The 13,348-nt window shown below is 45.2% G+C and overlaps 1 protein-coding gene across 1 annotated transcript in view; it reads right to left on the bottom strand.

The window, feature by feature from the left end:
* The window catches only part of MAOA (amine oxidase [flavin-containing] A), a 69,756-nt gene that overhangs the window by 18,461 nt on the left and 37,947 nt on the right, over nucleotides 1-13,348 (bottom strand). The window contains exons 4-5 of the mRNA XM_002922899.4: nucleotides 3,922-4,026; nucleotides 3,070-3,161 (exon numbers count right to left, since the gene is read on the bottom strand). Of these exons, the coding sequence (XP_002922945.3) occupies nucleotides 3,070-3,161; nucleotides 3,922-4,026 (197 nt within the window). The remainder of the gene's footprint in view (nucleotides 1-3,069; nucleotides 3,162-3,921; nucleotides 4,027-13,348) is intronic.

The following is a 13,348-nucleotide window of genomic DNA, read 5'->3' as shown; positions in this document are numbered from 1 at the left end:
TACATCCTTCCTGTCTACCCCCATGGATTATGGCTCATTCCTGGAAGATAACATTCCCCACCACATCCATCTCCGCTGACTCCCCCTATCCATGTGGTTCATTCCTGGAAGATACCATGCACCCTCACCACCCACTCTTCCTGTCTTCCTCCATTTATATGGCTCATTCCTAGAAGATACCAATCCAACCTTCATGTCTCCCCCATAACCTGTGGCTCATTCCTGGAAAATATCATGCCCTCAGCCACCACCAACCATCCTGTCTCCCCTCTCCCCCATACACTGTGGCTCATTCCTGGAAGATACCATCCTCCAACCTCCATCTTCCCTCAGGTCTCCCACATTCACTGTGTTGTTTCCCAGATGACAGTTGTCACCATATTATCCAGTCTCCCAGTACCCCTCCCCCATCTCCATCATTACTATTCCTTCCTGGAAGATAAATTTCCCCTCTAGCCATCCACCCTTCCTCTCTCCCCCTACAGTGGTTCATTCCTAGAAGATACCATCCCCTCACCCCTCAACTGTTTCTACTCTTCCTATACCCCCCATCAATTGGTGCATTCCTGGAAGATACTACGCACCGCATCAACCATCCTTTCAGTCTCCCCAGTCAACTGGCTCATTCCCAGAAGATACCATTCCCCCCCACACTATATATCCTTCCTGTCTCTCTTATCCACTGACGCTCATTCCTGGAAGACACCTTGCATCCACATTATCTAGCCTTCCTGACTCCCCCCACCCCATAGTCACTGTAGCTCGTTCCTCGGTGATACCATCTTTTCATACCATCCTCTCTTCCCTATCTCCCGCAATCCACTATGGCTCATTCCTGGAAAATACCACCCCTCAACACCATCCAATCTTCCTATCTACCTCCATAGACAATGGCTATTCCTGGAAGATGCCATCCCACCATCCAATCATCTTTACTGTCATCTTCCCCCCACCCACCATCCACCATGGCCTATTCCTGGAAGATACCATCCTCCCACACCATCTTCTCTTCCTCCCCCATCCACTGTGGCTCGTTCCATCTGGTCACACCATCAACTCTTCCAGCCTACCCACTTGCACTGGCTCCTTCCTGGAAGATACCATCACCCCACACAATCCTCCTTTCCTGTCCCCCCATCCATGTCACTCATTCCTGGAAGATAAAATATACCCACACCATCCATCCTTCCTTTCTCCTCCCATCCATGTGGCTCACTCCTGGGAGTTACCATTGCCTCACACCATCCAGCCTTCCTATTGCCCCCCTCCACTATGGTTCATTCTTAGGAGAAACCATCCTCCCACACCATCCTCTCTTCCTTTGTCCCCATTCATTTGGCACCTTCCTGGAAGATACCATCAACCCATATGATCCAGCTTTCCTATCTCCCACCCCCGCATCCAAGTGGCTCATTCCTGGAAGATACCACCTTCTCACATATTCCACTCTTTCTGTCTCCCCCATCAAATGGCTCATCCCTGGAAAATACCATTTCTACACACCATCCACTATGCTTCATTCCTGGAACATACCACCCCCATACCATCCAGCTTTCCTGTCTCTCCCATCCATAGTGGCTCATTCCTGGAAGATACCATTCCCCCACACCATCAACCTTTCCTGTCTCACTCCATGGATTAAGCTCACTTATGGAAGATACCATCCCACCAAACATCCATTCTTGTCTCCCCAGTCCACTGTGTTTCATACCTAGAAGATGCCATCCCCTCACATATTTCATTCTTACTCTCTCCCCTATCAGTTGGGTCATTCTTGGAAGATACCTTCCCCCCACACACACCATCCAGGCTTTTTGTCTACTGGCATACACTGTGGCTCATCCGTGGACAATACCATTCATGTACACCATCCAACTTTCGTTTCTTCCCTTTCCACTGTGGTTCATTCCTTGAAGATACCATTCCCCCACACCATCCGCCCTTTCTGTCTCTCCCCATCTGCTATGGAACATGTCATCTCCATACTATCCATCCATCTGGTCTCCCCCAATCCGCTGTGGCACATTCCTTGTAGATTTCATATTCCCACATCATCCTTCCTTCCTGTCTATCCCCAAATACTATGGCTCATTTCTGGAAGACACTTCCTTCTACACCATCCATCTTTCCTCTCTCTCTCCCTCATCCACTTTGTGGCATTCTTGGAAGATACCTTGTCCCCCAAACCATCCACCCTTTCCTATCTCCTCGCATCCTCTGTGCCTCGTTTTTAGTTGATGCACTAAGTCCTTGGTTTATGTTTAAAGATGGCTGCATCCAGGAATCTCTTCCTTACGCTCAGGTGAAGATCCCTGTTACAGTCACTCTAGCAGCATTATGGAATTATGTACATAATGTCAGTCTCTCCTGCTAGAAGAATACTAACTCCATGAGTTTTGGGGCCATGCCTAACACACTCACCACAATTCCTCGCCGATGGCTAGAGTGACTTCACATAGCAAGCCCAGAAAGCTGACTAAACAACCTGTAAGTAACTCAACTCATTACACAGGTTCTCATTGAAAACATTATAAAATTTATATTTTTCATTAATATAGACTAGCTTGCCTTCAGTTCCATATTTTTCTATATCTGTATGGAATTACTTTAATATCTTTCCAAATTGCTTCTGTAGCTGACTGCTATATAATCTGAATACACAATTACTTGTTTTATTGCAAATCACATAGCCCTTTCATTAAAAAAATTCCACTTCATTCACCTCCTTTTTTTTAATGTTTTAAATTAATTTTATGTTCAAATCCTCTCCCAAGTGTCTAAAGTTCCCTCTAAGTTGCTACTGACTGAAAGATCATTAGGTTTCCTCTTAACTTTTTTCCTATAACTTATTAAGAAAAACACGGCAGGGGCGCCTGGCTGGCTCAGGTGGGGGAGTATGCGACTCTCGATCTTGGGGTTGTGAGTTCAAGCCCCACGTTGGGTGGAGAGAGTGCTTAAAAAATAAAATCTTTAAAAAAAAGAAAAGAAAAGAAAAACACTGCAGTTCAAGATAGGACAGAAAGGATCCAAAGGAAAGATTAAAAGTAAAATTTAAATAGTCAAGATTACTTTGTCCAGCAGAGTTTATCGATGAGATCTTTCATGGTCATCTTGTCCCATTCCTCAGCATGTGGGGCCTCCCATGGTGCATCTGCTGGAATCTGAAGAGGAAGAAGGGTCCACATTCAGGTGTGATGGTTACTGCCCACTGCCCTGCCAAGAGGCCTTCAGGAGAACCTCTGAAAACCAGTCTCTGGGTCTGTGTTGGAATGTGTGATTGGCACGGAATTCTAATATAGATAGTGGTGGGGCTGGGATGGGTAGGTACTCTGCATTCTATGCCTTAATGCTGTCGCCATAATGATGATGATGATGATGCAAGAAAAGGGAGCAGGAATTACATATAAATGTGTATATAAATTAATATGTAATTATGATGATGATCCTTATTATTGAAATCCAACACCCATTTTAAGTCCCCAATTTAAGTGTGAGAGAGTGATCTTATGGAGCCTGGGCCTAAGTAAAAAAACTTGGAGGGAATAAATCCCTCTTTCCTTCACTATATAAAGTGGCATCACACATGGATAGGGCAACTATGAGGAGGAGACCTGGCAAAAATATGTCACCCAAATTTTCAGTGGCATAGAGTTGAAAGCACACAGGCATTACAATCAGAGACGTGTGGGTTTGAATCCTGCTTCTCTCGCTGTGTGGTGCTGGGAAAATTACCACTGCCCCTCAGCACTCATTTTCCTTGCAAGTGGAAATGCTACCAAGTTGGCAGAGTGAAGCTGGGTGCATTGGAAATGATATGTATGAGTGTCCAGAGCAATGTTCCCTGCACTATTGGAAGGATATTAAACAGTTGCTGTTGTTATGTTAGTAACAGGTCATGTGTAAGCTGAACACACACTTTACCTCCTTCCCCATGTTATCCATTGTCCGCCACAAATTGTTGTAATCCAAATAGGCAATGGGATTCCACACTGGAGGAAAGGCTCCCCGAAACGGATAAGTTTTCCCCTACAACATAAAAGCAAAGAAGAATCCCTTAAATTAGGATGGTATTCTAAAAAACAAAACCCAGCCAACATAAGAGCCATTTGCAAACTAAATACATTTCACCTATACAGGCCCCAAATTTCAATCTGATTAGCAAAATCCCCCTGGTGTTGTGCTGTTTTTAATTTACAGGCAATAATAGCTGTGAACTTCCTTCTACTTGTATAGAAAAAATAAATAAATAAAGGTAGCTCCTCCTAATATCTAATGCTGATGCCACAATATTCTCAACCCTTGAGTTCCTAGCTCATCTCTTTGGAGGAATCCTCCCACTCCGATGAGAGCAGGACGATGACACAGAGGACTGTCCTTGGCCCACGCAGAAGACTGCAACAACAGGGGCGCCTGGGTGGCACAGCGGTTGGGCATCTGCCTTCGGCTCAGGGCATGATCCCGGCGTTATGGGATCGAGCCCCACATCAGGCTCCTCCGCTATGAGCCTGCTTCTTCCTCTCCCACCCCCCCTGCTTGTGTTCCCTCTCTCGCTGGCTGTCTCTATCTCTGTCGAATAAATAAATAAAATCTTAAGAAAAAAAAAAAAAGAAGACTGCAACAATAAAGCAGAACAGCTCAGGCTGAGTTTTAGGGTTCACACAGGCTAGATAAGGACTGGCTAGACTACCAACCATGCCTGAAGTCAAGAAGCAAAACATGAGAAACAGAACAAAGGGCATTTGACATTTTTTTGGCTGCCCAGCATCCATGTTCCTTTTCCAATATTATCCTGGTTCCTTTCTGGGAAACTGCTTCTCCTCGTCTGTGGATAGATGTGTAGGGAGGATGGTCCTGGGTATCATCTCCCATTATCGCAGGCGATGGGCTAGATCCTTTCTCCACCCCCTCTGGCTTCTGGCGCAGCCAGGCTGTGAGCCTGTCAGCTAAGCTTGGCCAATCACACACACCCTGACCCTGGAATGAGTCACCCAACAACAGAAGCAAGCTAAATCTGGCATCTCTCTATGCAGATGCTTCCTGTTCTCAAAGCCATGGCTGTGCTTCCTGCCCCTAACTTGCCAGAGCTCCCCTGATCGCTGCTTATTCCTAAATGTGGCCCTCCAGCTTCCCGTTGATTCTGTGGGCCCTCTGATATCCTTTTGCTAAATCCCCTCTTGTTAGCCGGAGTCGGCTTTCTATTGCTTGGTACCCGGACCTCTAACATAAAGACAGCTAATTATTTGCCACACTGACTTCATTTCCATCGTGTGACAAGTCCTGTGCTAGGCAAACGTGGGAGTGAGGCAAGAGCGAATCCTTGGGAAAAGAGACCAGGTCCAGGTATTTTCAAACGTTTTACTCCTAGTTTAGTTCCTCTAAAAATAAAACACTCGTAAGATCAAAATAGTGTCTACTCATTCAATTTTGCATGAGATTCTTACTTTTTATCAAATAAAAACGTACTCAATATTTGCAGAAAGCCTACTGTGTGTACCGCACAATATTAAGAACTGTGTTGAATTTTTTAAAAAGGGGGGGAGGGGAGCTAAAGCCAAACTCCTGACCATCAAGGCAGGGACACCAGAGCTAACAGCACTTGCATTCATGTGCACACACTTGCACACGCATGCGTGCACACACGCACTCTTCAACTGAGTAACGATATACAGCAGCCATTAAGTGACAAGTAATTTTGCCTGCCACGGTAGCAAATTCAAATAACCTTGGCAGATTATGTGATCGGATTTCTTATCTGAAACATGCCCTGTTGTAATGCTGCAGTACGACTCGCCAAGACTCCGAACCTTTATCATCACCCCCCGATCACCACCATTATTACTAACATTTATTGAGATCTTTCTCCATGCCTGGCGCTGGCTAAGCTCTTCATATGCATATTATCTCACGCCAGCCCTGTGGAGGCAAGCACTACTAATACTTCCATCTTATAAATGAGGAAACTAAAGCCCAGGGATATTAGCTGGAAAACAGTAGAACGGAAATTTCCTGTTCCCGAAGCCTTAGCTCATAGACATTAATTAAGCTTTCTGGCCTTCCTATAGGGTTGATAGAATGCGGAGATAGCTTTGTTCTAGAGACGTCTTAACCTTCCCAACTGGATGAAGGAGAGTTTGGAAATGTGAAACTTAGAAATCTTCCACACCATCTTTATGTTTCTACGGAGTAAAAATGGAGACGAAGAAGCTCTGGGGTATAAGTTGGCTGTTGAGGAAACAGCAGCAACCCTGGAAAATGAGGAAGCACGTCTGGAGAAAAATGGGCAGATATTTTGCCCAGAATGCTACACTAGCTACAGAGAGGAGGCCGACGGGCTAACAGTTCACAGACAGCCTACAGAACAGCGGGTTCTCATTACAGTTATTCCCTTCATTGAAATCGGGGAAAGTCTACATTTTCCTCTGTAAAATGTATTTATACTCAAGGAACAGTCTCATACAAAACTGATCTTTGCTTTGAAAAGAAATTTTTTTTTTATAAAAACAAACATGCTCAATCATCTGATTGATGCCAACCAGAGTCTCATTTCACACACGGCCTAAAGACCCCACGATCTGAGCCTTGATAAACAAAGAGGTGGCAGGAGAAGTAAAGAATCCAAGGAGAGAGGAGTCCCGCGTGACAATCTTTTTAGAAACGGGAGCCATGGAAATTTTTAAAGAAGATCATAAAGGCCAACTACAACATTAATTTTTTTTAAGATTTTATTTATTCATTTGACAGAGAGAGAGACAGCCAGCGAGAGATGGAACATGAGCAGGGGGAGTAGGAGAGGAAGAAGCAGGGTCCCAGCAGAGGAGCCCGATGTGGGGCTCAATCCCAGGACTCCGGGATCACACCCTGAGCTGAAGGCAGACGCTTAACGACTGAGCCACCCAGGTGCCCCGTACAACATTAATTTTTATTCTGTTGACGGAGGCACCAAGTTGATAAAGGGATTTCATCAGTCAGTTTCACTCTTCATGTCTGGCTTCTCTGCTCTTATTCCATAGAACACCTAAATCTCGGGAGCCTCGGTGGTGCAGTCAGCTAAGCGTCTGACTCTTGGTTTTGGCTCAGGTCGTGATCTCAGGATCATGAGATCGAATCCCTGCGTTGCGCTCTGCACTTGGTGCGGCGTCTGCTTGAGGTTCTCTCTCTGCCCCTCCCGCTCATGCTCTATCTCTCTCTCAAATGAATAAATTAATCTTAAAAAAAAAAGAAAGAAAGAAAACCTAAGTCTGCTAAAGAAATGCATATATGTGGGAACAGGCACCTATGTCACCTCTTGGTTTCTCAGAAACCCTGGAAGGCTTATTTCCTCCATGGCCTGCTTCTAAACTAGGCAACTCAAGACAACATTTTGCGTGTGTGAATCCCTAAAGCAGTGCGGTGGCAGGGCCTGGAGCTGTCTCCTGATGGAGTGAGAACAGCCTGCAAACCCAAACTTCCCAAGCTCGTAAATGTGACAGTACAGTTTTCTGACAAAGGGGTCAGTACTTTCTCGATACTTCCAAATGGCTACTGCTCTTGGAAAATAAAAGGAAAAAAATCTTGAGTAAAGGTCAAGTTCATTTTGTACCTATACTCTGAAGCCTTCCAACGCTTCCAAAGTGGCCTTTAATCTCTAAAGCACAGTGTCTCTGACACAGTAGAAATTGTTGAGGTCGACTAGGACACAATGTCCCTGGAACTGTGCCCAAAATACTTAAATCCCTTTGAGAAACCACATCCTCAATGTACTGATGTTCCTAATAACAAGAGACTATCGCCAGGAGACGACAGTTTACAGCCCCCACAGCATTCTTTATTGTTGGTCTTATAAAATAAACCCAAGTTTAGAGTAAGCGAGTAACGTTTACTGATTGGCGTGTTGGAGAGTTTCAGCTCTTTGTACTTTTAGGTTTTAGTTAAACAAAAGGAAGTGGGTGTTATTAAAGAGCATCACAGGCCCCTGAGGAAAGCTGCCAAATATTTTTTAATCATCTTGAAAATAAACAGATATGTTCTAGACTGGTTTAGAAACAAGCCTGCCCAACTCATATGAATTCCTTGGCATCCTTCTTGTCCCAGTGTTTTGACAAGCACATAAGAGAAATCTTTTGGTGGTTTCTTTTCTACAGTACTTAATAATGCTTTAACTAAAGAAATCATCTGAAAAGACACCCAATTAAATAGGATGGCAGCACTGTGTTTTATTAGGAGTTAAAAAAAAAGTCATTTTCTTCTGCTTTCCAAATGCAGTTTAGTTAGCCAAGCTCTCTTCAAACCTACATCATTCTACTCTACCGAAAACAAGCCACCCTAACATGGGAACATCTAGCCCATCGTACTGTGCAGCTTGCCGCAAGTCTCCAACCAGTGTCCATCCTTCTTTCCAAAACCCTCCATCCACTGCCTCCCCAGGGTCTGACCCTCACCCTTCCCCCCTCACCGGCCCGCGCCCACCCATTTCCCGGGGGAACTCAGCCAACACATGGATTTGTTCTATTTGCACAGTGTTATGGTTTGCAGTTTCCACGCGTCTGCTCCCTCCATATTGAAGAGAACTTCCCAACTGTAATGTACAACTTCTTGCACGACTTTCAAGGGCTGGCAGCACGTTCCCGGGTGTTTGCTCATGACCTGATACTTCATCTTAGTCTCAGTGCCTCTCTCGGGACTTGAACGGCTGTGAGCCGATGCAGCAGCATGTGAGCTGTGCAGTCCCATCTCGGGGAAAAAAGACAACCAATAGCTCACGTACAAATGACGCCACGGCGTCAAGAATGAAAGGTTTCCAATGAAGAGTTAAGTCGCCTTTCCCAAGGAACTCTAGTTCTATACAGAAATTACAAACAAAGCAATTAAGACAGCAGCAGTATGAGCTCTTCCGGAGGCTCCTGGGTTAAGTAAAGATAATTGACAGACCTTTCTCCTCTTTCACAAATGCCACTAACTCAGCAGAAATAGGCAGTTAGAAAAAAAGATGAAAATGTTACACTGTGAGGATGAGTGGCTGTGTTTCCAGAACAGCTTTATTAAGACATAATTCACATAACTCGAGAGGCACCTGGGTGGCTCAGGTCATGATCCCGGGGTCCTGGGATCGAGCCCGACATCGGGCTCCCTGCTCAGCACGGATTCTGCTTCTCCCTCCCCCTCTGCCTCCCTCTCCCAGCTCGTGCTTGCTCTTTCTCTCAAATAAATAACTAAAATCTTTTTAAAAATGCACATACTCGATAATCCAGCCATTAAAGTGTCTAATTCAATGGGGTTTTTTGGTACATTCACAGAGTTGCGTGTCCCTCACCGCATCTAATTTTAGAACATTTTTGTCACCTGAAGAAGGAACCCTTAATCATTAACAGTCACTCTCCATCCTCCCCCCACCCCATTTTGAAGAAGAGCCCACAACTACTTGGCAAAGCAGCAGCAGCATTTTACGTTCCCACCAGTGTCGGATGAAGGTTTTCCATAGCTCCACTTCCTCACCACCACTTCTCACTGACTTTGTGATCCTAGCCACCCTGCTGGGGGCAGAGGGGTACCTCCCTGTAGTTTTGACTTGCATGTCCCTAAGGACTGACGACGGCCAAAGTCAAATCAGGCTCTGTCGCCATCTCTGTCTCTCTTCCTCTCTCGCTCGCTCTCAAATAAATAAATAATCAACCTTTAAAAAAAATCATTTACTTGTTTTGTTCTTGTCTGTTACGTCTTTGATATTATCATGCATGGGTTTCACGTCTGATTTCTCTTGGTTTTCCTTGCTCCTAATTAAAATCTTGTGATCATCATAAGTGAGATGCAACACAGGGTAATATCTTTGGGCAGCTTTTGATGAATTTAGCAAGTTCACTACGTCTTTGGAGATATTCAGAGGTCCACGTTATGTTTATATTAGATTTTTGACGTGTGTGGGTATATATGTGTGTACTTGTATAACATATATGTGGGTGTGTGTGCGTGTATAACATATATGTGGGTAGATGTGTGTACATGTATAATTAATCCCAGCTGGAGCCTTGGCAGAGGCAGAAGCAGAGTTCATGACTCCACGCTCTTGGTTTAGACTCCCCCGTCCACCCCCTCCGTGCCTCAGTCTCCATGTCAGGAAGATGGGACCTGCAGCGCCCCTGAGCCGGACCCTCCACTATTAGGATGTACTTTCTAGGTGTGGAGGTTGTCGGCATGAGTAAATACAGCTCTGAGAGAAACATGGTCCCAAAGATCCTACCTCGCAGCAGAAGTTGGAAATGACTTCTGCTTCCTCTGGCAGACTAAAGCACTTTGCTGCCCATGGCACGTCACTCTTTTCTACCCTATTAAACTGATTTATGTAAGAACTTTCCCGACTTAGTTTCAACACACCCGAGAGGGGCTATGCCTCACACACATTTATATCTCCTGCACTGCCTTGTATATACCAAGGTTCCGAGAAACGCTCGTTAAATGGAGGAATAAAAGGGTAAATACAGGGGCGCCTGGGTGGCTCAGTTGGTTGAGTGTCTGCCTTAGGCTCAGGTCATGATCTCAGGATCCTGGGATGAGCCCCACATGGGGCTCAGCGGGGAGTTTGCTTCTTCCTCTCCCTCTGTTCTCCCCCTGCTTGTGCTCTCTCCTCTCTCACCCTTGCTTTCTCTCTCTCAAATGGATAAATAAAATCTTTAAAAAAGGGGAGGACAATACAATTCTTACATGTATAGCCCATCTGATATCACATCTAGCTCCTCCAGGCTCCAGAAAGAGTCCAGCCTCTTTCTACAGAAATGACTCCCTCTTTTCTCACCTCAGACAAGATCTTCTAATGAATGGCAATTTAGCACTGATTTTTAATGATGAACTCCATTCATCATTTTTTTCTAATCATCATTTTTTCTAAAATAGCCATAATCAATACTACCATCAGATTTACTAGAACTCCCTATGTGTAAGGTATTGAAGGGAAGAGAAAAAGATGAAAATGTCTAAAACCATTTCTTATGTGAGCATTTCTCACTCTGCTCCTTATGGATGCTATATAAAAATGGGTTCCATGGTCATGAATCCGGGAAATCCCGACTTACAGTGAAACAGCTTTTCTTTTTAATTTAAAAAAATTTTTTTTTCTGCTCATCCTCATAAGACCCCTAAGTTGCTAACAGACATCTTGGCACTCAATGATAGGGATAGAACATGAAGCATTCCCACAATGTATCTGGCCAAGAAACCCCCTCTCTTGCAAAGCACTGTTGGGATTAATGTCGCTTAGAAAATATTTCCTTGGGGCGCCTGGGTAGCGCAGTCGTTAGGCGTCTGCCTTCGGCTCAGGGCGTGATCCCGGCGTTCTGGGATCGAGTCCCACATCGGGCTCCTCTGCTGGGAGCCTGCTTCTTCCTCTCCCACTCCCCTGCTGTGTTCCCTCTCTCGCTGGCTGTCTCTTTGTCACATAAATAAATAAAATCTTAAAAAAAAAAAAAAGAAAATATTTCCTTAGGCATGTTTTCTTCCTATTCTGGCTGGCACCCTCGGGGGCCCAAGGGAACACAGGAAGACAGGGCCTAGGAAGAGGAGCCCTGATAGCCAGAGGATTTATTTTCCAAATGCTCCTAATGGGAATACAGCCTCATGTGGACGTCTCCTGAGCAAGAACGTACGTCACCCCACACCAGTGAGTCAATAGGAACCAGGCAGTACAAAGAGAAGTAAGTCAGAGCAGGGAGAGAGGGTCAAGTGCGAAGCAGAGCTTCTTGCCAGACTGGCTGTTAACTGAGCGCATTCACCTTGCGTATCCCAGCGACAGCGCAGAGGCAGGCTGCAGAGTTACATCAGCGGGGGGGCTGCCCCAGGATCATGATGGGGAGACGTGGGAGGGAGAGGGGACTGGGAGCCATTAGAGCCTCAGCACCATCTTCCCCACGTCTGAACATCAGAGAAGGATTTTTTAAAAATCTACGAACTGGGAAAAGTCACCGATACTCAGGACTTCGCTGGCCCCTATGATTATGTAGATCAGCGACTGTGCCCACTTCCGTGCCTCCAGTCAGCTTGTACGTACGACTCCTGCTGGGCAGCAAGTGTGGGCCAGTGGCGCTTTCTTCCCATTGTCTCTGAAGCCTGAGGTTTTTTTCAGAGACATTTATCTGCAGGATATGGCTGTGGAAACTAGGCCACTGGGTACTTTGGCAAACATACAAAATTAAATCTCAGCCTGAGGTTCCCAGTGTATCATTTGAGTCTGACAAATTGCACGAGCGCTGTCAGAATAAAAGGAAATGGACTAGTCGTTCAGAAATCGATCCCCCTGTATGAAAAACCTGACATGAGAAAAGGGCTTTAAATGGAAAGGACTCATTTCCACAGCATTTGGGATCAAAGTGTTCATTACATTTAACTGTAATTAACATTCACATTTTCTGCCATTCCACCTAGAATTTTCTTCTTCTGGTTGCATGAGACCCAAACACAAAGGAAACAACAAAAGGAAGTGGTATGAAAGCAGCACTGGACTGCTCAGATAGAAGGTATTCACATTAAGATCCTCATTTGTCTCTTCAGTTTCAAGGTCTGTGTTTGCTAAGGTTAGTTATCAACTAGGCTTTCAAATCTGTCTGTCTCTCTTTCTCACACACACTTCTGGAGCACCTTGAACCAAACATGTGCATCCTTACAAATTCCTCCCATCTCTAAAGTAAGGAAAACTGCCACTTACGAAAACTCAGCGGTCCACCCAGTTTTCAAAAGGTATTTGTTCAATGAGCTTGACACAGAAGTGAAAAAGCTAAGAGTCCAGGCCTGAAATAGAGGGCTACATGTGGCAGCATCGATCCCATTAAACGGCAGAACAGGGCAATGAAAGCAAAGACTTTCTGGTTGGGTCAATGTGTGCTCAACGTCCTTGTAAATCCCATGCCTTAGAATGCACCAGGTATGAGATTTAGAAGGCTGTTCAAGGGTGTTTCAGGCTTCAGCTGTTAGAAAGCTACTCTAGGGGCGCCTGGGTGGCGCAGCAGTTGAGCGTCTGCCTTCGGCTCAGGGCGTGATCCCGGCCTTATGGGATCGAGCCCCACGTCAGGCTCTTCCGCTATGAGCCTGCTTCTTCCTCTCCCACTCCCCCTGCTTGTGTTCCCTCTCTCACTGGCTGTCTCTCTCTGTTGAATAAATAAATTTTAAAAAAATCTTAAAAAAAAGAATCTTAAAAAAAAAGAAGGCTACTCTACACAAGTTTGAAACTTCAGGACCAATGATTAAGTCTTTGGGCTAGGATAGTGGGTGCATGGTCTGGGGTAAAGTAGGGGCTGCAGCGGGGGGAACAGGGAGGAAGTAGAAAGTAGGGGGAGGAAAAAGATTTTGACCTCAAACTGGCAACATTGAACCTGAAAGCTCAGAACCT

This window comes from Ailuropoda melanoleuca, chromosome X (genome assembly GCF_002007445.2).
Source record: "Ailuropoda melanoleuca isolate Jingjing chromosome X, ASM200744v2, whole genome shotgun sequence".
Lineage (NCBI taxonomy): Eukaryota > Metazoa > Chordata > Mammalia > Carnivora > Ursidae > Ailuropoda > Ailuropoda melanoleuca.
The sequence above is the reverse complement of the archived record's forward strand: the minus strand, read 5'-3'. Positions and strand labels throughout refer to the sequence as shown.